The sequence below is a fragment of the Mytilus trossulus genome, chromosome 11, assembly GCF_036588685.1.
Source record: "Mytilus trossulus isolate FHL-02 chromosome 11, PNRI_Mtr1.1.1.hap1, whole genome shotgun sequence".
Taxonomy (NCBI): Eukaryota; Metazoa; Mollusca; class Bivalvia; order Mytilida; family Mytilidae; genus Mytilus; species Mytilus trossulus.
This window is the reverse complement of record NC_086383.1, coordinates 61330278-61356677: the sequence shown is the minus strand read 5'-3', so window position 1 is coordinate 61356677 and position 26400 is coordinate 61330278. Positions and strand designations below refer to the sequence as shown.

General features: G+C 34.2%; 1 protein-coding gene across 1 annotated transcript; it reads left to right on the top strand.

Moving 5' to 3' along the window:
* Positions 1–246: 246 nt before the first annotated feature.
* LOC134690219 (heat shock 70 kDa protein 12A-like) lies at positions 247–26399 on the top strand. The gene is made up of 3 exons (XM_063550195.1): positions 247–474; positions 11443–11596; positions 25345–26399. The coding sequence occupies exons 1-3, from the start codon at positions 247–249 to the stop codon at positions 26397–26399; spliced, it is 1437 nt and encodes a 478-aa protein (XP_063406265.1).
* The last annotated feature ends 1 nt before the right edge of the window (position 26400 follows it).

Below are 26400 nucleotides of genomic sequence, written 5' to 3'. Positions count from 1 at the left end.
GATAGTCGCATATGAATATATGGAGGGCCGTTTTTTACCTCCATATATCTAGTTTTGTATCAAATAATTCTGTGTACTATTACCTGCAATTTCATTTACTAGTTTTGTTAATTTCCATAGACACAATATGCTATAAATTAATATACCGTAACGAGATACCACTAAAACTGACGTACGTTTCAAACTTAATAGCATGTAGAAATATCGACTTAATTTGTCGCATTAAATTATAATAAATTAAATAAAATGTTACAGAATATCACAACTGAGATGACTTTAGATGATTTGTCTGGGAAACCTGTGGCTGCAATTCACGTCTTTGGACTATCTATCAAAGCTCTTGTAGATCATCTGATGGATATGGTTAAAATACGAGGTAGTTCTTTAAAGATGAATGAAATTCAATGGGTCCTTACAGTACCAGCTATTTGGACGGATAACGCAAAGCAATTTATGAGGAAAAGTGCTGAAATGGTATGATTTATATTTAACAGATAGATGAATAAAAAGTGATATTTTCTAATTTGCTCTGAACGGCATACTCTGATAATCAATCCAAGAAAGTTGTATGGTAAACAACCTTTATGTTATATGTAACAAGTGTCTGAAGAAACATCCTTTACGTTCTGCTTCTTATACTATGCGCAATTTTCCACGTATATATTTTTAAATCGATTTGAAAATAAACAATTTGTTTTAATTTTGTTTCTTATGGGTTCAAACAACTAAAAAAGTGGCCTATAATCTCATTCACCAAGCGTAATACAAAAAGGCTCATTTAAAACAAATCTAGAACTGAAAAAATAGAACAAAAAAGTTCATGGAGTCCGTTTTCTATACCAAAATCCATACGACAAAACTATAATGTAAAAAAAACTGTGCAATTTATAAAACTTGTGCATTTACTCAGTTTAGATATGACTTTGTCCTGATTCTGTGCTGCTGGGTCCCGTCTTTATGTTGGTTGGTCCTGATACGGTTAATCGGATTTGTGACTCCTGTTTTTCACTTTTGTGCATCTATTTGGCTGTTTAATAAGCGTTTTCAAATAATCGTTACTTACATTACACAAAAGGACAACATCGTCCATCCAATATCAGATGAAAATATATCTAATTAGAAAAGTTTTATTTAAGATATTAAATGCCCTTAAATTGACGATTATCTACATAATATGCTAACTAAAACACTTTTAAAAGATGCTTGAGGTAAAGCGATATTTATAAGGACAATAAACTTTTAACTGGTTTACAATGTATTTCAGTTATATATACGAGGTTAGATGATCTAACTACGGGTGCCTCTAATTTCTTCTTTATAACATACACTTTCTACAATACATTTCGATTGTAGATATCCCCATACGAGAAATCAAATTGGATCTATTTACTTTTATAAATTGTTATTTGGATAGAGAGTAATCTCATTGACTCTCATACCACATCTTCCTATATATATATATATATATACAACTCGTCTAAACATCAACCCAACAATGTTAGATCTGTAAATTTGCTTTCGCAAATTTTTGGTTCTTCCCTCGCCGGGATTCGAACCCATGCTACTGTAATATCGTGACACCAAATCGCCTGCACTGCAGCCGTCCCGCTAGACCACACGACCAGCTGGGCTCTCAAAAAAAAGAGCTTTCGCTGGCCGTATGTTACCTTTCCACGTCAGTTTTAATCTAGCGGCGTACTACAGTACATGATATATAAGGCATGAAGATGTTATTGTTACAGATCAGCTAAATTATCTATAGTAAAGGATCCTACAAATTAATGTAATATACAGTCACAGAAAATAATTATATTTATAAGTACGTCTGAGTCAGTGACAACTCTACAACAGATGTATCCATTGGATCGCCATCAATGATGGTGATACATGGCTGTGTACATAATGTATATACAACTCGTCTAAACATCAACCCAACAATGTTAGATCTGTAAATTTGCTTTCGCAAATTTTTGGTTCTTCCCTCGCCGGGATTCGAACCCATGCTACTGTGATATCGTGACACCAAATCGCCTGCACTGCAGCCGTCCCGCTAGACCACACGACCAGCTGGGCTCTCAAAAAAAAGAGCTTTCGCTGGCCGTATGTTACCTTTCCACGTCAGTTTTAATCTAGCGGCGTACTACAGTACATGATATATAAGGCATGAAGATGTTATTGTTACAGATCAGCTAAATTATCTATAGTAAAGGATCCTACAAATTAATGTAATATACAGTCACAGAAAATAATTATATTTATAAGTACGTCTGAGTCAGTTGTAGAGTTGTCACTGACTCAGACGTACTTATAAATATAATTATTTTCTGTGACTGTATATTACATTAATTTGTAGGATCCTTTACTATAGATAATTTAGCTGATCTGTAACAATAACATCTTCATGCCTTATATATCATGTACTGTAGTACGCCGCTAGATTAAAACTGACGTGGAAAGGTAACATACGGCCAGCAAAAGCTCTTTTTTTTGAGAGCCCAGCTGGTCGTGTGGTCTAGCGGGACGGCTGCAGTGCAGGCGATTTGGTGTCACGATATCACAGTAGCATGGGTTCGAATCCCGGCGAGGGAAGAACCAAAAATTTGCGAAAGCAAATTTACAGATCTAACATTGTTGGGTTGATGTTTAGACGAGTTGTATATACATTATGTACACAGCCATGTATCACCATCATTGATGGCGATCCAATGGATACATCTGTTGTAGAGTTGTCACTGACTCAGACGTACTTATATATATATATATATATATATATATATATATATAAAATTTGCGAAAGCAAATTTACAGGTCTAACATTGTTGGTTTGTTGTTTAGACGAGTTGTATATACATTATGTACACATCCATGTATCACCATCATTGATGGTGATCCGATGGATAAATCTGTTGTAGAGTTGTCACTGACTCAGACGTACTTATAAATATATAATTATTTTCTGTGATTGTATCTTACATTAATTTGTAGGATCCTTTACTATAGATAATTTAGCTGATCTGTAAAAATAACATCTCCATGCCTTATATATCATGTACTGTAGTACGCCGCTAGATTAAAACTGACGTGGAAAGGTAACACATGGTCAGCGAAAGCTTAATTTTTATGAATCCCAGGTGGTCGTGTGGTCTAGCGGGACGGCTACAGTGCAGGCGATTTGGTGTCACGATAACCCAACAATGTTAGATCTGTAAATTTGCTTTCGCAAATTTTTTGTTCTTCCCTCGCCGGAATTCGAGCATGGGTTCGAATCCCGGCGAGGGAAGAACAAAAAATTTGCGAAAGCAAATTTACAGGTCTAACATTGTTGGGTTGATGTTTAGACGAGTTGTATATATATATTGTTCGACCTGTTAGTCAAATGCGTTTTGTTTAAATATACTTTTTCACTTTGTTGGTCTTTTGAAAATGTTGTTTGTGCTGTTTTTAGACCCTTCTACAACGAAATTTGTTTGACATGCACACGTATAAAAATTGCGATTTTTATCCAACGCAATCATAGGTTTGAACGTAGTTTTCAATTTAGACTCGTTTATATATATTTTTTGTTTGGGCATGTATCATATTTTCCCTCCGGTTTATATGATCCGTTCATCCTATATTGACTCTTAAGTCAAGAGTCAGTCTTAAATTGAGAGTAAATTATATGGCCTTCCAAATACCGTTTCGATCCCTAACATCACTGAAGAGACATATGTTGTCGAAATCTAGATCTGGTGTACTTAAGAAATATTGACACCAAATTTTGTGGCGCAACATCGTGGCCACAAGTTAACAAAAAAAATTTTCTGTGACGTATTAAATTTATATTAAGATCCAGTTTGTTACAACTTGTGATCAATTTTATTTGGCAGTCGCCAATGGCAGTCAGCAGGGTTAAAGAACATCAGTTGTTCGACCTGTTAGTCAAATGCGTTTTGTTTAAATATACTTTTTCACTTTGTTGGTCTTTTTGAAAATGTTGTTTGTGCTGTTTGTAGACCCTTCTACAACGAAATTTGTTTGACATGCACACGTATAAAAATTGCGGTTTTTATCCAACGCAATCATAGGTTTGAACGTAGTTTTCAATTTAGACTCGTTTATATATATATATATATATATATATGTCAAACAAATTTCGTTGTAGAAGGGTCTAAAAACAGCACAAACAACATTTTCCAAAAGACCAAAAGAGTGAAAAAGTATATTTAAACAAAACGCATTTGACTAACAGGTCGAACAACTGATGTTCTTTAACCCTGCTGACTGCCATTGACGATTGCCAGATAAAATTGATCACAAGATGTAACAAACTGGATCTTAATATAAATTTAATACGTCACAGAAAAAAAAATGTTGACTTGTGGACAGGATGTTGTGCCACAAACATTCGGTGTCAATATTTCTTTAGTACACCATATCCGGATTTCGACAATAAATGTCTCTTCAGTGATGTTAGGGATCGAAACGGTATTTGGAAGGCCATATAAAAAGTACCCTCATTTTTTAGAGAAAGTACCCTCATTTTTAGATTAACTCTTGAATTTTAAGAGTCAATATATAGGATGAACGGATCATATAAACCGGAGGGAAAATATGATACATGCCCAAACAAAAAAATTTAAACGAGTCTAAATTGAAAACTACGTTCAAACCTATGACTGCGTTGGATAAAAACCGCAATTTTTATACGTGTGCATGTCAAACAAATTTCGTTGTAGAAGGGTCTAAAAACAGCACAAACAACATTTTCCAAAAGACCAAAAGAGTGAAAAAGTATATTTAAACAAAACGCATTTGACTAACAGGTCGAACAACTGATGTTCTTTAACCCTGCTGACTGCCATTGGCGATTGCCAAATAATCTTAATATAAATTTAATACGTCACAGAAAAAACAAAATGTTAACTTGTGGACAGGATGTTGTGCCACAAACATTCGGTGTCAATATTTCTTTAGTACACCATATCCGGATTTCGACAATAAATGTCTCTTCAGTGATGTTAGGGATCGAAACGGTATTTGGAAGGCCATATAAAAAGTACCCTCATTTTTTAGAGAAAGTACCCTCATTTTTAGATTAACTCTTGAATTTTAAGAGTCAATATATAGGATGAACGGATCATATAAACCGGAGGGAAAATATGATACATCCCCAAACAAAAAAATATAAACGAGTCTAAATTGAAAACTACGTTCAAACCTATGACTGCGTTGGATAAAAACCGCAATTTTCATACGTGTGCATGTCAAACAAATTTCGTTGTAGAAGGGTCTAAAAACAGCACAAACAACATTTTCCAAAAGACCAAAAGAGTGAAAAAGTATATTTAAACAAAACGCATTTGACTAACAGGTCGAACAACTGATGTTCTATAACCCTGCTGACTGCCATTGACGATTGCCAAATAAAATTGATCACAAGATGTAACAAACTGGATCTTAATATAAATTTAATACGTCACAGAAAAAAAAATGTTAACTTGTGGACAGGATGTTGTGCCACAAACATTCGGTGTCAATATTTCTTTAGTACACCATATCCGGATTTCGACAATAAATGTCTCTTCAGTGATGTTAGGGATCGAAACGGTATTTGGAAGGCCATATAAAAAGTACCCTCATTTTTTAGAGAAAGTACCCTCATTTTTAGATTAACTCTTGAATTTTAAGAGTCAATATATAGGATGACCGGAGGGAAAATATGATACATGCCCAAACAAAAAAATATAAACGAGTCTAAATTGAAAACTACGTTCAAACCTATGACTGCGTTGGATAAAAACCGCAATTTTTATACGTGTGCATGTCAAACAAATTTCGTTGTAGAAAGGTCTAAAAACAGCACAAACAACATTTTCCAAAAGACCAAAAGAGTGAAAAAGTATATTTAAACAAAACGCATTTGACTAACAGGTCGAACAACTGATGTTCTTTAACCCTGCTGACTGCCATTGACGATTGCCAAATAAAATTGATCACAAGATGTAACAAACTGGATCTTAATATAAATTTAATACGTCACAGAAAAAAAAATGTTAACTTGTGGACAGGATGTTGTGCCACAAACATTCGGTGTCAATATTTCTTTAGTACACCATATCCGTATTTCGACAATAAATGTCTCTTCAGTGATGTTAGGGATCGAAACGGTATTTGGAAGGCCATATAAAAAGTAACCTATTTTTTTTATAGAAAGTACCCTCATTTTTAGATTAACTCTTGAATTTTAAGAGTCAATATATAGGATGAACGGATCATATAAACCGGAGGGAAAATATATATATAGATTGCCTAACAATGTAATTTTAACACACTATTTAGTATGTAAATATAAGAATGTTTAAAATATTTACAAAATGATGAAAATAAACGCAATATTTCGCTAGACCAACTTGCTTTATCAAGCGTGCATCTATCCAGGTGAAATCGGATGTAGATAATAAGAAACTTTTGCAGCTCAATGTATATGTTGAATTTAGCTGCCTTGAAAATAAGAAAATTTTGCAGCTCAATGTCTATGTTGAATTTGGATTGAGCTGCCTTAAAAATTAAAAAAAATTGCAGCTCCATGTATATGTTGCTCTTGGATTTAGCTGCCTTAAAAATACATAATTGGAAGTTGAAATTAGCAACGTCCATTGGCCGATATTACGGGATAAAAAGGACGATGCTTTGTTTTTAAATTATTCTTTATCTTTCCTGTATCTTTTCTCGTCTTTTTCGTTAAGACCATCAGGTTCTAAAGTGTGGAGTTGGTGGATCCAAAAGTTTTCTCTTCGCCTTCTCGCCGTGGTGTCCCACTCGGTGTTGACTTCTATAATTTGGAAAGTGACATTGTCATTATATATATACAACTCGTCTAAACATCAATCATATATATATATACAACTCGTCTAAACATCAACCCAACAATGTTAGATCTGTTAATTTGCTTTCGCAAATTGTTTGTTCTTCCCTCGCCGGGATTCGAACCCATGCTACTGAGATATCGTGACACCAAATTGCCTGCACTGCAGCCGTCCCACTAGACCACACGACCACCTGGGCTTCAAAAATAAAGCTTTCGGTGGCCGTGTGTTACATTTCTTCGTCAGTTTTAATCTAGCGTCGTACTACAGTACATGATATATAAGGCATGGAGATGTTATTGTTACAGATCAGCTCAATTGTCTATAGTAAAGGATCATACAAATTAATGTAAGATACATGTACAGTCACAGAAAATAATTATATTGATAAGTACGTCTGAGTCAGTGACAACTCTACAACAGATTACTCCATCGGATCACCATCAATGATGGTGATACATGGCTGTGTACATTATGTATATACAACTCGTCTAAACATCAACCCAACGATGTTAGATCTGTAAATGTGCTTTCGCAAATTGTTTGTTCTTCCCTCGCCGGAATTCGAACCCATGCTACTGAGATATCGTGACACCAAATCGCCTGCACTGCAGCCGTCCCGCTAGACCACACGACCCCTGGGCTTCAAAAATAAAGCTTTCGGTGGCCGTGTGTTACCTTTCCTCGTCAGCTTTAATATTATAAGTTATATGGTTCGCTACTGACCCCAAACGGATCCATAGAGGGTTAGTAAAATCCCTTTTATTCACCCTCTATGGATCCGTAGGGGGTCAGTAGTTAACCGTATAACGAATTTATCGGACGCTGAACTTTTTCTGCGGTGTTTTGTTGAAAAATAAACAACGAAACACAACAACACTAATAGATGACGTCGCCATTAACGCGTCATGAACCCCATATGAAACTTACTAACCCCATACGGTCTCATAGGGGGTCACCACGTGACGGCGTTTAACCAATCACAACGTGATAATTCATCTGTGGTCCGATAAATATATATACTATTCTACAAATTAAAAGAAAGGAAACATATAGGCTAAGGATGAGGATGGGCATAGGTCTACATGACCATAACCGAAACAACATTTTGTTTTTAGCTCACATCACCTGAAAGGTCAAGTGAGCTTTCTCATCACTTGGCGTCCGTCGTCCGTCGTCCGTCGTATACCTTTACAAAAATCTTCTCCTCTGAAACCACTGGGCCAAGTTTAACCAAACTTGGCCATACTCATCATTGAGATATGTTGATTAAAATATGTGTCACATGACCCAGATGGCCAACCAATATGGCCGCCATGGCTAAACATGGAACATAGGGTTTAAAATGTAGAGTTTGGCTTACCCTTCTGAAACCAAAGCATTTAGAGTAAATCTGATATGGGAGTCCCTTAAGGAGTTATTGTCCTTTATAGTGAATTTTTAACAAGATTTTGTAAATTTTTGTAATCTTACAAAAATATTCTCATCTGAAACTACTGAGATAAATTTAAACAAACTTGGTCACAATCATTAATAGGGTATGTAGTTTAAAAAATGTGTCCGATGACCAATCCGCCAACCAAGATGGCCGACATGGCTTTACCTAGAACATAGGGGTAAAATGCATTTTTGGATAATATCTCTTAAACCAAATCTTACAAAAATATTCTCATCTGAAACTACTGAGATAAATTTAAACAAACTTGGTCACAATCATTAATAGGGTATGTAGTTTAAAAAATGTATCCGATGACCAATCCGCCAACCAAGATGGCCGACATGGCTTTACCTAGAACATAGGGGTAAAATGCATTTTTGGATAATATCTCTTAAACCAAATCTTACAAAAATATTCTCATCTGAAACTACTGAGATAAATTTAAACAAACTTGGTCACAATCATTAATAGGGTATCTAGTTTAAAAAATGTGTCCGATGACCAATCCGCCAACCAAGATGGCCGACATGGCTTAACCTAGAACATAGGGGTAAAATGAATTTTTGGATAATATCTCTTAAACCAAAGCGTTTATAGCAAATCTGATAGGGTAAAAATGTTCATCAGGACAACATCTATCTGCCCTAGAATTTTTAGATGAATCAGACAACCCGTTGTTGGGGTGCTACCCTAGAATAGTTAATTTTAAGAAAATTTTGCAGATTTTGGTTATCATCTTGAATGTTATTATAGATAGAGATACAGCAATTATGTACAGCAGAGTAAGACCTACAAATAAGTCAACAGGATCAAAATGGTCAATTGACCCCTTAATGAGTTATTGCCTTTTATAGCCAATTTTTAACAATTTTGTAAATTTTGACAAAATATTTTCTACTGTAACTACTGGGCAAAATTCATGATATATAGAGATAATTGTAAACAGCAAGGATGTTCAATAAAGTATGATCTACACATCACCATCACTAAAACACATTTTTTGTCATGAATCCATCTGTCCCTTGTTTAATATGCACATAGACCAAGGTGAGCGACACAGGCTCTTTAGAGCCTCTAGTTTTCTCTCGTTTTTCTTTATCTTTAACGGTAATGACTAGTCTGTATTTACTGGAAACTGTATTCTACATATTGTTCTTTTCCGTAATCAATATATTTTTCCCAATTCTATAATTTTTGTAGTTATGCTTTTAGCACCACATTATTCTCTATTCATAATTCTTTCTGCCCATTTTTCTCTATTTTTTTGTATGTTTTGCCAATTTTTTCCCTTTTCTGTAGTCAGCAGTCAGTCGTGAGTTTTATTCAATATTTTGTAAGGTCTCTTTGAATGGAAGATGGCGAACATAGCTGTTCCTTTTTAGCTCACCTGGCCCATCACTTTGCGTCCGGCGTCCGTCGTCCGTCGTCTGTCGTCCGTCGTCGTCGTCCGGCGTTAGCTTTTACAAAAATCTTCTCCTCTGAAACTACTGGGCCAAATCAAACCAAACTTGGCCACAATCATCAAAATTGTTTATCAGGTCAAGATCTATCTGCCCTGAAATTTTCAGATGAATCAGAGAACCCGTTGTTGGGTTGCTGTTCCTGAATTGGTAATTTTAATGAAATTTTGCTGTTTTTGGTAATTATCTTGAATATTATTATAGATAGAGATAAACTGTAAACAGCAATAATGTTCAGCAAAGTAAGATTTACAAATAAGTCAACATGACCAAAATGGTCAGTTGACCCCTTTAGGAGTAATTGCCCTTTAAAGTCAATTTTTAACCATTTTTCGTAAATTTTATATATCTTTTACAAAAATCTTCTCCTCTTAAACTGCTAGGCCAAATTATTCCAAACTTGGCCACAATCATCTTTGTGGTATCTTGTTTAAAAAGTGTGTGGCGTGACCCGCCAAACCAACCAAGATGGCCGCCATGGCTAAAAATAGAACATAGGGGAAAAATGCAGTTTTTGGCTTATAACTCAAAAACCAAAGCATTTAGAGCAAATCTGACATGAGTAAAATTGTTTATCAAGTCAAGATCTATCTGCCCTGAAATTTTCAGATGAATTGGACAACCCGTTGTTGGGTTGCTGCCCCTGAATTGGTAATTTTAGGGAAATTTTTCTGTTTTTGGTTATTATCTTGAATATTATTATAGATAGAGATAAACTGTAAACAGCAATTATAATGTTCAGCAAAGTAAAATTTACAAATAAGTCAACATGACCAAAATGGTCAGTTGACCCCTTTAGGAGTTATTGCCCTTTAAAGTAAATTTTTATCCATTTTTTGTAAATTTTATATATCTTTTACAAAAATCTTCTCCTCTGAAACTACTGGGCCAAATTAATCCAAACATGACCACAATCATCATTGGGGTATCTAGTTTAAAAAATGTGTGGCGTGATCCGCCAAACCAACCAAGATGGCTGCGATGGCTAAAAATAGAACATAGGGGTAAGACACAGTTTTTGGCTTATAACTCAAAAACCAAAGCATTTAGAGCATATCTAACATGGAGGGAAAATTGTTTATTAGGTCAAGATCTATCTGCCCTGAAATTTTCAGATGAATCAGAGAACCCGTTGTTGGGTTGCTGTACCTGAATTGGTAATTTTAAGGAAATTTTGCTGTTTTTGGTTATTATCTTGAATATTATTATAGATAGAGATAAACTGTAAACAGCAATAATGTTCAGCAAAGTAAGATTTACAAATAAGTCAACATGACCAAAATGGTCAATTGACCCCCTAAGGAGTTATTGTCCTTTGAAGTCAATTTTAAACAATTTTCATAAAATTTGTAAATTTTTACTACCGGTAACATTTTCCACAGAAACTACTGGGCCAAGTTCATTAAAGATAGTGATAATTGTAAGCAGCAAGAATGTTCAGTAGAGTAAGATGTACAAACATATCACCATCACCAAAACACAATTTTGTCATGAATCCATCTGCTTCCTTTGTTTAATATTCACATAGACCAAGGTGAGCGACACAGGCTCTTTAGAGCCTCTAGTTTATGGTGTTTACATCATGTGTGCTTAATGATGTTTTGTCATTCATTTATTTATGCACCATAGTCTTTCTGGTTCAGTTTTGTTTTATTTTATATCATATCTCGAGATTATTTTATTAAATAAAATATAGGCTGGAATTCCACCAGAAAGATTAATTCTAGCATTAGAACCAGAAGCGGCATCGATTTTTTGTCAGTATTTACCCACAGAGAAGCTACAAGGCATTGAACAAGGATTTTCAATGGCAGAAACTGGTACGAAATACATGGTGGTCGATCTTGGAGGTAAGCCAACATATGATGAATAACTGCTCGTTGCTTCTTTGATCAAAGTCTAACTATTTTAAATCTTTTATTATAGGATTAAACACATTTTTTCTAGAGGTTATTGATGTGTCAACGGGCCGGGCCGATTAACTCACAAACTGAATAAAAGTCCGAAGGACTTTTATGTTGAGTTTGTGAGTAAGAGCCCCGGTTTACACATCAACAACCTCTAGAAAAATGTGTTTAATCCTTATAATTCTTCATCCAAACATTTGTGGTATTTAATAAACATTTTTTTTGTTGATGGCTACTAAATATATTTACCATCAAAAGCACAATGGCAAGTCATAACTAAGGAGTACGCCGCCATCTTGACTTTCTAAAAACCATAAATGTTCGATAAATACAACGGAATCGTAAATGAAATAGCACCTTCCTCAAACACTTCATTTTAATTAAATGTTATCCGAATTTGAAGCGTACACGTAACGAAATAATCTTTCCTTTGAAAATTTCTATTCATATGACGTCGTGTTTTGCCATGACGTAAATTCGCCAAATCCTTCATGAAATTTCGCGGAATTTTATTAAATTTTATTTTTATACATTTTCGAAGCTTTAGTGCATTAAATTTATTTCTTTGTTTGTTATATATGCTCTAGAATAGTCACAACTGTTATGCAATTGTTTTTAAATCTCAATTTGCGGAAAATTCCGGGATCACTGCAAGCTTGTGTATCGCGCATGAATATATTACAAAAGTAGTTTTGGAAACATGGTTTATCGAAGTGTAAACTAAGAGAAAAATTCTAATTGACCAATCTAATTCAAGGATTCATAGATATGCAAATCATATAAGAATTATTTACTATTATTTAAAATTTTAATGGGTATCGTAGATACACATTTCTTGTTTTGGATTATAATAATTCATATTCTGTGAAGAACCACACTGAATCTACCAGAAAATGTACTGAAGATGATATTATCAAAATGCTGGACTTTTTGATCGACAATATATTTGTTGAGTTTGGAGAATTTATATTTCAACAGACAGTCGGTATTCCAATTGGTAATAATTGTGCACATCTACTGGCCGATTTGTGTTTGTACTTGTATGAAGCAGAACTCATGCAAAACATTCTAAAAGACAAAAAAAAGCACCTTGCTAAGTTCTTTAATTTACTTTCCGATATGTTAATGATGTCCCATATTTCAGCCAATATTTACATCTCATATATCCCAGTGAACTTCAAATTAAGGATACTACTGATACTAGAAGGACTGCTTCATACCTTGATCTTTTCCTCAATATTGACACAGATGGACGACTTCACACGAAAATCTATGATAAACGGGACGATTTCAACTTCCCGATTATCAATTTCCCATTTCTCAGCAGTAACATACCCTCTGCCCCTTCGTATGGTTTTTACATATCTCAATTGATACGGTATGCTCGTGCATATTCAAACTATACGGACTTCATATACAGGAGTGTACTCCTAAGGCAGAAACTGCTCAAACAAAGTTGTAAGGAGGATAGATTAAGAAATGACACTCCGTAATGTGTCTTTGTCCAAACTAACTAAGGACATTTTTACCACGTGTTTGATTGTGGTTTGTCATTACGTAGGCTGATCTTTAATTATCGAACGTGACTTATTCCCGATTGTGACTGTTTTGCTGAGTGTGAATTCGCGTTGCTATAAGTGTAACGGAACTTTTCTACCCAAAATTCAGGTACATGTATTTAGTTTTGATGTTATATTTGTTATTGGCATCGAATTTTGTCAAATGTTTTATCGTTTGTGGTTTTTTTCTGTTGTATTCGTGTATTATGGTAAAGATCATCAATCACCCAGTTCATTTTCTTTGGGTCAACTAAATTTATACGATATATTGGGTTTACAGTTTGATTCAGAAGAAACACCGACATAGCTAGATAATAAAATTAATTATCATATACTTAGACTAAATAACATATGATTTTTATTGTACGATGATAGCATTAAATTAACGTAAATTTCATATTTTTCGAATTGGTGCTTAGCGGGCTGATATGAAAAGTTTATCACATGTTTCGATTGTTATCACATGACTTTCCATAACGTTATCGCATGGCATTCCGGTGATACTCGGCAAATTCCGGAAAATACACCTCAATGCTAGTTTTCAGTGAAAAACATTACATATTAAGTAGTATACCAATCAATTATTTGGATACTGGAAAGTATGATTCTGTAAAATAATAGAAAACAAAAACAAATTTTAATTATATTAAAATGCATTTTTAAAAGTTTCAAACATAATTTAGAAAGTTACTTTAAAAACAGTTGACATTTCCAAACAGTGTTCATTATGTATATTGTTGAATAATTTATTTTGTTGATTCATCCATATCAAAATTTTGTTCTTCTCTGTTGAGGCATATAATAGAAAGATATCACATCGACTGTACTAAATCTGGGGTACGACGTCCGTGAACTTTTCAATATTTGAACTTCTATTTTGGAACCACGTAAAAGGATCAATTATAGGAATCTGTTATTCTTCTCCATTGTTGAAGCATATGATAAAAAGATCACAACATGTCATTTTTCATATCGCATGTATTATCAGCCCTAGGTTCAATATCATCCCAAGAGCCGCATGGCTCGATGGCTGAAAAATCATGATATGAAAATTCATGATATGAAAAATGCCATGTTATAATCTGATATTATCTAATCACTACCACTATTTGATATCAATTAGTGTTTGAATTTTCATTGTTATTAATAAATGTTATATCAGTATTACAAATCTAATCTTGAATTCTATCCTAATTCTATCCTGTTTTGGAAATTTTTTTAGAAATTCAAATGTGACGTCACTTTGTGCGTTGATGGCTTTAGCTAACTCGGCTGTGCATTTTAATGTCCTGGGTTAGGTTGTAGTAGTCACCACTTCGGTTATATCATGTATATCTATTATATAGTCATTTCATGGAAATTTACTGTTTGCATAAATATGAATTATTCTAAAAAATATGGATGTTCTTATCCAAGGCGGAAACTCCTAGCCGTATTAATAGGCACAACTTTTTGGAACCTTTCTTCCTCAGTGATCTTCAACATTGTACTTGTTTTGGCTTTTGAACTGTTTTCATCTGAGCGTCACTGGTTAGTCTTGTGTTGACGAAACGCGTGCCTGGCATATTAAATTTTAAACATGGTATTTGTTAGCTATTATTCGTGTGTTTCTCTGTCCTATATGTTCTCCCATTTATTTGTATTGTATTCCTGTCATGTAATGTTGTCATTTTATTGTTATATTTAACATTACCATTAAAGCGGGAGGTTTGGCATGCCAGAAAACCAGGGATCCCACTTTTTTGCTCATCTATCCCAAAGGGCCATGTGAGCTTTTCTCAACACTTGGCGTACGTTGTCCGTCGTCGTCGTCCGTCGTCGTTAACTTTTACAAACATCTTCTGCTCTGAAACCACTGGGCCAAATTTATTCAAACTTGGCCACAATCATCAATGGGGTATTTAGTTTTAAAAAAAATGTGTCCACTGACCCGGCAAACCAACCAAGATGACCGCCATGGCTAAAAATAGAACATAGGAGTAAACTGTAGGTTTTTGCTTATAACTCTGAAACCAAAGCATTTAGAGCAAATCTGACATGGGTAAAAGTGTTTATTTAGATGAATCGAACAATTGGTTGTTGAGTTACTGCCCCTAAATTGGAAATTTAAGGGATTTTGCCGTTTTTGGTTATTTTCTTGAATATTATAATAGAAAGAGAGAAACTGTAAATAGCAATAATGTTCAGCAAAGTAAGATCTATAAATAAGTCAACATGACCAAAATAGTCAGTTGACCTCTAGTAATGTCCTTTATGGTAATTTTTTACCAATTTTTCGTAAATTTTTGTTATCTTTTACAAAAATCTTCTCCTCTGAAACTACTCGGCCAAATTTAACCAAACTTAGCCACAATCATTATTGGGGTTCTAGTTTGAAAAATTGGTGAGATAACGCAGCCAACCAACCAAGATGGACGCCATGGCTAAAAATAGAACATAGGGGTTAACATGTAGATTTTGACTTATAACTCTGAAACCAAAGCATTAAGAGCAAAGTTGAAAAGTTGTTAAATTGTTTATTAAGTCAACATCTATCTGCCCTAACATTTTCAGATGAATGGGACAACCGGTTGTTGGGTTACTGTCCCCAATTAGTATTTTTTAAAGAAATTTTGCCGTTTTTGGTTATTATCTTTAATGCTATTATAGATAGAGATAAACTGTAAACAGCAATAATGTTCAGCAAAGTAAGATCTACAAAAAAGTCAAACACGAACAAAATATTCAGTTGACCCCTTAAGGAGTTATTACCCTTAAGAGTCAATATTAAACAATTTTAATTTAGTAAAATTTGGTAAATTTTTACCAATTTTTACAAAATATTTTCCTCTGAAACTAAGTTTATTTTATAGATAGAGAAAATTGTAAGTTGCAAGAATGTTCAGAAAAGTAAGATCTACAAACACATCGCCATCACCAAAACACAATTTTGTCATGAATCCATCTGTTTCCTTTGTTGAATATGCACATAGAATAAGGTGAGCGACACAGGATCTTAAGAGTCTCTAGTCTTTTAAATGTCCTGTACCAAGTCAGGAAAATGGCCATTGTTATATAATAGTTCGTTTCTGTGTGTGTTCCATTTTAGTGTTGTGTTTCTGTTGTGTCGTAGTTCTCCTCTTATATTTGATGTGTTCCCCTCTCTTTTAGTTTGTAACTCGGATTTGTTTTTTTTCTCAATCGATTTATGAATTTTGAACAGCGGTTTACTACTGTTGCCTTTACTAACGCATAACTAAACGTGTATTGCTATCCAGTAATTAACATGTATAGGACCTAAATCATGCTGATACTTTTATTTGAGCATTATTATTTCTTAGACTAATTCACTCACGTATTGCATTGTACTTACTGTGATTAAACTAACTAAATGTTACTAAACCATCAGACAGTGTTTACCCACAATGCGAACCCTTTTTGTCCATATGGGATAAAAAAAAAAGTACATGCCAATACAGCTGATCATTATTAATTTTGATACTATATATATATATATATATATATATAAACGCCTAAAAAAGTGTACACAACAACTCCAAATACAAAAAAAGGTAACTATAAATGTAATTATTTATAAATATTTCGGATAACAGATATCCTTCGTCAGTCAGATTCTGACGAAGGATATCTGTTATCCGAAATATTTATAAATAATTACATTTATAGTTACCTTTTTTTGTATTTGGAGTTGTTGTGTACACTTTTTTAGGCGTTTATATAATTTATTTATTGTGTACATGTATCGTTACTCGTAACGATCCAGCGCCCTCGTGGGGAAAATCGTTGACTACTATACAGACGTTTTATATATATATATATATATATATACAACCCGTCTAAACATCAACCCAACAATGTTAGATCTGTAAATTTGCTTTCGCAAATTTTTGGTTCTTCCCTCGCCGGGATTCGAACCCATGCTACTGTGATATCGTGACACCAAATCGCCTGCACTGCAGCGGTCCCGCTAGACCACACGACCACCTGGGCTCTCATAAAAAGAGCTTCCGCTGGCCATGTGTTACCTTTCCACGTCAGTTTTAATCTAGCGGCGTACTACAGTACATGATATATAAGGCATGAAGATGTTATTGTTACAGATCAGCTAAATTATCTATAGTAAAGGATCCTACAAATTAATGTAAGATACAGTCACAGAAAATAATTATATTCATAAGGTTGTCACTGACTCAGACGTACTTATATATATATATATATACGAGTCTAAATTGATCAATTTTATTTGGCAATCGCCAATGGCAGTCAGCAGGGTTAAAGCACATCAGTTGTTCGACCTGTTAGTCAAATGCGTTTTGTTTAAATATACTTTTTCACTTTTTTGGTCTTTTGGAAAATGTTGTTTGTGCTGTTTTTAGACCCTTCTACAACGAAATTTGTTTTACATGCACACGTATAAAAATTGCGGTTTTTATCCAACGCAATCATATTGAACGTAGTTTTCAATTTAGACTCGTTTATATTTTTTCGTTTGGGCTTGTATCATATTTTCCTTCCGGTTTATATGATCCGTTCATCCTATATTGACTCTTAAAATTCAAGAGTCTTATCTAAAATTAGGGTACTTTTTCTCAAAATGAGGGTACTTTTTATATGGCCTTCCAAATACCGTTTCGATCCCTAACATCACTGAAGAGACATTTATTGTCGAAATCCGGATCTGGTGTACTGAAACATATTGACACCTTATGTTTGTGGCATAACATCGTGACCACAAGTAAACATTTTTCTGTTTAGTATTAAATTTATATAAAGATCCATTTTGTTACATCTTGTGATCAATTTTAGTTGGCAATCGCCAATGGCAGTCAGCAGGGTTAAAGCACATCAGTTGTTCGACCTGTTAGTCAAATGCGTTTTGTTTAAATATACTTTTTCACTTTTTTGGTCTTTTGGAAAATGTTGTTTGTGCTGTTTTTAGACCCTTCTACAACGAAATTTGCTTGACATGCACACGTATAAAAATTGCGGTTTTTATCCAACGCAATCTTAGGTTTGAACGTAGTTTTCAATTTAGACTCGTTTTTATTTTTTGTTTGGGCATGTATCATATTTTCCCTCCGGTTTATATGATCCGTTCATCCTATATTGTCTCTTAAAATTCAAGAGTCAATCTTAAATTGAGAGTAAATTATATGGCCTTCCAAATACCGTTTCGATCCCTAACATCACTGAAGAGACATATATTGTCGAAATCTAGATCTGGTGTACTAAAGAAATATTGACACCTAATGTTTGTGGCACATCATCGTAGCCACAAGTTAACAATTTTTTTTCTTTCTGTGACGTATTAAATTTATATTCAGATCCATTTTGTTACATCTTGTGATCAATTGTAGTTGGCAATCGCCAATGGCAGTCAGCAGGGTTAAAGCACATCAGTTGTTCGACCTGTTAGTCAAATGCGTTTTGTTTAAATATACTTTTTCACTTTTTTGGTCTTTTGGAAAATGTTGTTTGTGCTGTTTTTAGACCCTTCTACAACGAAATTTGCTTGACATGCACACGTATAAAAATTGCGGTTTTTATCCAACGCAATCTTAGGTTTGAACGTAGTTTTCAATTTAGACTCGTTTTTATTTTTTGTTTGGGCATGTATCATATTTTCCCTCCGGTTTATATGATCCGTTCATCCTATATTGTCTCTTAAAATTCAAGAGTCAATCTTAAATTGAGAGTAAATTATATGGCCTTCCAAATACCGTTTCGATCCCTAACATCACTGAAGAGACATATATTGTCGAAATCTAGATCTGGTGTACTAAAGAAATATTGACACCTAATGTTTGTGGCACATCATCGTAGCCACAAGTTAACATTTTTTTTTCTTTCTGTGACGTATTAAATTTATATTCAGATCCATTTTGTTACATCTTGTGATCAATTTTATTTGGCAATCGTCAATGGCAGTCAGCAGGGTTAAAGAACATCAGTTAATCGACCTGTTAGTCAAATGCGTTTTGTTTAAATATACTTTTTCACTTTTTTGGTCTTTTGGAAAATGTTGTTTGTGCTGTTTTTAGACCCTTCTGCAACGAAATTTGCTTGACATGCACACGTATAAAAATTGCGGTTTTTATCCAACGCAATCTTAGGTTTGAACGTAGTTTTCAATTTAGACTCGTTTATATTTTTTGTTTGGGCATGTATCATATTTTCCCTCCGGTTTATATGATCCGTTCATCCTATATTGTCTCTTAAAATTCAAGGGTCAATCTTAAATTGAGAGTAAATTATATGGCCTTCCAAATACCGTTTCGATCCCTAACATCACTGAAGAGACATATATTGTCGAAATCTAGATCTGGTGTACTAAAGAAATATTGACACCTAATGTTTGTGGCACAACATCGTAGCCACAAGTTAACAATTTTTTTTTTCTGTGACGTATTAAATTTATATTCAGATCCATTTTGTTACATCTTGTGATCAATTTTATTTGGCAATCGTCAATGGCAGTCAGCAGGGTTAAAGAACATCAGTTGTTCGACCTGTTAGTCAAATGCGTTTTGTTTAAATATACTTTTTCACTTTTTTGGTCTTTTGGAAAATGTTGTTTGTGCTGTTTTTAGACCCTTCTACAACGAAATTTGCTTGACATGCACACGTATAAAAATTGCGGTTTTTATCCAACGCAATCATATTGAACGTAGTTTTCAAATTAGACTCGTTTATATTTTTTGTTTGGGCATGTATCATATTTTCCCTCCGGTTTATATGATCCGTTCATCCTATATTGTCTCTTAAAATTCAAGAGTCAATCTTAAATTGAGAGTAAATTATATGGCCTTCCAAATACCGTTTCGATCCCTAACATCACTGAAGAGACATATATTGTCGAAATCTAGATCTGGTGTACTAAAGAAATATTGACACCTAATGTTAGTGGCACAACATCGTAGCCACAAGTTAACAAATTTTTTTTTCTGTGACGTATTAAATTTATATTCAGATCCATTTTGTTACATCTTATGATCAATTTTATTTGGCAATCGTCAATGGCAGTCAGCAGGGTGAAAGAACATCAGTTGTTCGACCTGTTAGTCAAATGCGTTTTGTTTAAATATACTTTTTCACTTTTTTGGTCTTTTGGAAAATGTTGTTTGTGCTGTTTTTAGACCCTTCTACAACGAAATTTGCTTGACATGCACACGTATAAAAATTGCAGTTTTTATCCAACGCAATCTTAGGTTTGAACATAGTTTTCAATTAAGACTCGTTTATATAAATATATATAAGTGCCTATAAATAGCAGTACATGACATGCAAATCTATGGGAGTGTGGATTAATCAGTACAGAGACTAATTCAATTACACAAATAAAATTATAGATTGCCTATCAATGTAATTTTAACACACTATTTAATTTGTAAATATAAGAATGTTTAAAATATTTACAAAATGATGAAAATAAACGCAATATTTCGCTAGACAAACTAGCTTTATCTATCCAGGTGAAATCGGATGTAGATGATAAGAAACTTTTGCAGCTCAATGTATATGTTGAACTTAGCTGCCTTGAAAATAAGAAAATTTTGCAGTTCAATGTCTATGCTGAATTTGAATCTGTCCTCTCACAAGACATCTTCGTTCTACGAAACATCCTTTTGAAAATGTCACTTTCCAAATTATAGAATTCAACACCGAGTGGGACACCACGGCGAGAAGGAGAAGAGAAAACTTTTGGATCCACCAACTCCACACTTTAGAACCTGATGGTCTTAACGAAAAAGACGAGAAAAGATACAGGAAAGATAAAGAATAATTTAAAAACAAAGCATCGTCCTTTTTATCCCGTAATATCGGCCAATGGACGTTGCTTATTTCAACTTCCAATTATGTATTTTTACGGCAGCTAAATCCAAGAGCAACATATACATGGAGCTGCACATTTTTTTTTTTTTTTTTTTTTTTAAGGCAGCACAATCCAAAAGTTTCTTATCATCTACATCCGATTTCACCTGGATAGATGCACGCTTGATAAAGCTAGTTTGTCTAGCGAAATATTGCGTTTATTTTCATCATTTTGTAAATATTTTAAACATTCTTATATTAACAAATTAAATAGTGTGTTAAAATTACATTGTTAGGCAATCTATATATATATATACAACTCGTCTAAACATCAACCCAACAATGTTAGATCTGTAAATTTGCTTTCGCAAATTTTTGGTTCTTCCCTCGCCGGGATTCGAACCCATGCTACTGTGATATCGTGACACCAAATCGCCTGCACTGCAGCCGTCCCGCAAGACCACACGACCACCTGGGCTCTCCAAAAAAGAGCTTTCGGTGGCCATATGTTACCTGTCCACGTCAGTTTTTAATCTAGCGGCGTACTACAGTACATGATATATAAGGCATGAAGATGTTATTGTTACAGATCAGCTAAATTATCTATAGTAAAGGATCCTACAAATTAATGTAAGATACAGTCACAGAAAATAATTATATTCATAAGTACGTCTGAGTCAGTGACAACCCTACAAAAGAGGGACGAAAGACACCAAAGGGACAGTCAAACTCGTAAATCTAAAACAAACTGACAACGCCATGGCTAAAAATGAAAAAGACAAACAGAAAAACAATAGTACAAATGACACAACATAGAAACTTAAAGAATAAACAACACGAACCCCACCAAAAACTAGGGGTGATCTCAGGTGCTCCGGAAGGGTAAGCAGATCCTGCTCCACATGCGGCACCCGTCGTGTTGCTTATGTGATTACAAATCCGGTAAATAGTCTAATTCGGTAGGTCAAATTCATGAAAGGGAAGGGGATTGTAGCTACGACGTAAGGAACATATCCGATATCATTTGTGAAACGGTTATTCCATAATGGTCAACCAACTCGTGATGGCGTCCGTAAAATGTACGAAGGGATGATTTTCAACTTCACCATTTGGAACTCTTGGTTTAATAGCTTCCTTGTGAGCAGTAACCCTCTATCAAGAAAATCATGATAGGAAATGCAAGCACGGGAATATCGTATCAATTGGGAGATATATACCCCGTATACAGGTGCTGCTGGAATGTTGCTACTTAGAAATGGAAAGTTCACAATTGGAAAGCTGAAATCATCTCTTTTGTCGAAAAGTTTTGTCTTCAACCGACCCTCATTGTCAATTTCTAGATGTAAGTCAAGATATGAAGCCGACTTAACTGTATCTGTAGTATCCTTTATCTCCAATTCGATGGGATAGATGCGATCCACATAGTCACCAAATTTTGAATTGTTTAGTGATAGAACGTCATCTATATAGCGGAAAGTAGAGTTAAAGGATATTGCTAACTTCTTATCTTTCTTCCTAAGAAGTTCCTGCATGAAGTCAGCCTCATAATAATAAAGAAACAAGTCAGCAAGTATCCATCAATGATGGTGATACATGGCTGTGTACATAATGTATATATATATAAAGTGCCTAGAAAATCAACCTTACGATGTTAGAGTAGATTTGTTTCGTAACGTCCTCCTCGGGGCCGGGGCTGGAACCTGTACTTTTTTTCTAACTTCTACGACAACACCGCCTAGAATTGCGCAGAGACCTTATCCCCTCCTCTAACTCTAGCTTATTAAAAATAAGTTGTTTTTTTATTTGGTCGGGTATATATATATATATAAAGTGCCTAGAAAATCAACCTTACGATGTTAGAGTAGATTTGTTTCGTAACGTCCTCCTCGGGGCCGGGGCTGGAACCTGTACTTTTTTTCTAACTTCTACGACAACACCGCCTAGAATTGCGCAGAGACCTTATCCCCTCCTCTAACTCTAGCTTATTAAAAATAAGTTGTTTTTTTATTTGGTCGGGTTGTTGTCTCTTTGACACATTCCTCATTTCCATTCTCAATTTTATTTCGTTTCGGGAGGTGTTACCTGCTTGTAGGAATTAATCAAGGATCTCTGTTACAAATTAATACACGAAGTATTTATTTTTAGTGTACAGAAATGATCATCTACCCATCTCTTCAGTATATATATATGTGTTGATTGGACTGAAAACACGGTCATTATTATAAAGATAGAAAAAAAATGCTTGATGCAATCTTTGATTTAAGATATTTGCATCATAAATTGACAATGTATTGTGAAATTATTATTGTTACACATACTTTGTATTGATAACCTAAACTACACAAATAACCAGTGAAATATCGCTTCATCTTGACCTCTAGTAGGTGTTTTACAGCTAAATCTGTCTATGCTTTTAACTAGCTAGTTCCTTTTAAACTACATTCAAATTACATATTATTATATTTTGTCATATAATCATGATAATATATAAAAATAGTGAAAATAAGTAATTATTTTGGATTGATAAAAAATCTCTAGATGTTTTAAATAAATAACGTGCTTTTTTATGGTCCTGTTGATTCTGGTGATAGTTTTGACTTTTCAACTCTTTACTCTACACTTCCACACAATCTTATCAAACAACAGTTTTCCTATATTTAAATAAATGGTCGTTTGGTAAATCTGAATGCAAATATATTTGCTGTAACTAATTTAAAGCCTTCTTTTCTAAGGTCAATATTCTAGATATTATTACTGGACGTGCGATAAGATGATTGAAACTATTTATTTTCTCTTTGATGATATTTATATAGTTGCGGCAACAAAGACTATCGACAGGTCGTTGGTATTCCCATGGGCACTAAGGGTGCCCATTTAAAGAAAGAATTGTTCTTTTACTGTTATAAATCACAGTTTATGACCAAACTCTGTAAGGATACATCTAAATTGAACTGAATGATCAATTCATCAACATTAACTGTTACTTTGACTACATTTGTTTAGTCAAATAAACAATAATTTTCCAAAAATACTGCCGAAATTTACCCAAAGGATCTAACTTTAAGTTATTCAAATAGAAACGGTATTTACCGTTCTTTTCTAGATTTATATATTTCAGTTTTGTACGGGAAACTTTATTATTAAATTTACGACAAAAGGATCGAATTTTTCGTATCCTTAAAAATTTTGTGTGGTCATGCTCCTAAGGCACCATCGTACGGTGTTTATTTATCACAAATAGCCAAATGTTTGAGAAATTACAAATTTGTATAATACTAAATAAAGGCAACAGTAGTATACCGCTGTTCAAAACTCATAAATCCATGGACAAAAAACAAAATCGGGGTAACAAACCAAAACCGAGCGAAACGTATTAAATATAAGAGGAGAACAACGACACAACACCGAAACGCAACACACACAGAAACAGACCAATCATCAGACAAAACACCACGAGAATAACAAATGTAACATGAAAACCAAATACATGAATTTGGGATAGACAAGTACCGTGCCACGTCTTATCTCAAAAATAAGAGAAAACACAAACGACTCAACGTTAAAATGCAACACAAAGAGAAACGAACAATATTATAACAATGACCATCTTCCTGACTTGGTACAGGACACTTTTAAAGGGGAATAAAAGTGGTGGTTTGAACCTGGTTTTAAGGCATGCCAAACCTCGCACTTTAATGGCAAAGTTAAATATAACATTGAAATGACAACATAATATTACAGGACTACAATACAAATAAATAGGAGAACATATTAGACACAGAAAAACATGATTAATAGATAACAAAAAGCATCAGGTTTAAAATTCAATACGCCAAAAACGCGCCTTGCCCACACAAGACTCACCAGTGACGCCCAGATATAAAAGATCGAAAGTGAAAAAAGTACAAAGTTGTACAGCACTGAAGATCAAAAGTTGAAAAGGTTTCGCAAAATACGGCATTGTTAAGGTGGCAAAATACGGCATCTCTTAAGGTGGCACTGCTGATATTACTGTTCATGAAAAGATGGCAGATGGAAAATTAAAAGAACTGTGCAGAGCCAATGGGAGTAAAACATGATCAGTTTGATTATACTAATTAGTTAATCAAAATATAATACTTCATGCATGCAATTGAATATATATTTTGACGCTAACAGTACATGTATCTATTATTCTATGTTATTGGAACACTGAGTTCATGGGTCGACCTAACATTTTGTCAGTTCCACTTGAAACTCATGTAATTCATTCCATTATCCGGAATACGTCGTTCATTATACGCTTTTTTGTTTTCATATAAACATGCATTCTCTCTTAAGGTGGCACTGCTGATATTACTGTTCATGAAAAGATGGCAGATGGAAAATTAAAAGAACTGTGCAGAGCCAATGGGAGTGATTGTGGTGGAACATCAGTAGATGGTCGTTTTTTTCAGCTTCTTGTAAAAATATTAAGCGGTCCTTTGATGAAGTCTCTAAGAGATGAAAACCTATCGGCTTACTTGGACCTCTTTCGTGAGTTTGAAACTGTTAAAAGGACAATCGACTCATCAAAAGCAGGAAAAATTAATATGACTGTTCCTTATGTAGCACTGGATAAAATGTGTAAAAGAATTTTGAAAGAAGATTTCCCTTCGGTTGTTGAGTCCTCGATATTTGCAAAGGAAATTTCTTTACGGGGCGATAAAATAAGAATAGATGTCGATCGGATGATTAAACTTTTTAAACCTACAATTGATAGCATAATTGCTTTGATGAAAGAAGTTTTGAAGGATAAAACAGCATCTGGAGTGACACTTATTTTGTTGGTAGGTGGTTTTTCGGAATGTCGGCTCATAAAGGAAAGCGTTCATCAGGTTTTCACAAATAAAAAGATCATTATTCCTGACGAAGCTGGATTATGTGTTTTAAAGGGTGCAGTGTTGTTTGGACATAGACCGGATTATATCCAATCCAGAGTAATGCGATTTAGCTATGGCTTGGAATCCTCCCATCCATTCAATGAAAAGAAGCATGACATAAAATATCTGGAGGAAATAAATGGCGAAAAGAAATGCAGGAAAATATTTTCAAAATTAGTTTCGAAGGACGAAGCTGTGCAATGTGGAAAAAAGGTCATAAAGGAATTTTTTACTCTTTTTGAGCAGCAAGAAATGTTGAATTTCGAATTATTCATATCTACGGATGTTAATCCGCGCTATGTTGACGAAGTTTCCTGTACATTCATAGGAGAAATGAAAATGAAATTGCCGAGTACATGCATGGAAAAAAGATATGTAGATGTTGAAATTGTATTTGGGAATACAGAAATCGAAATGACAGCAGTAGACCGAAAATCCAACGAGAAGATTAGTAGCAGTTTTAATCTTGTTTGAC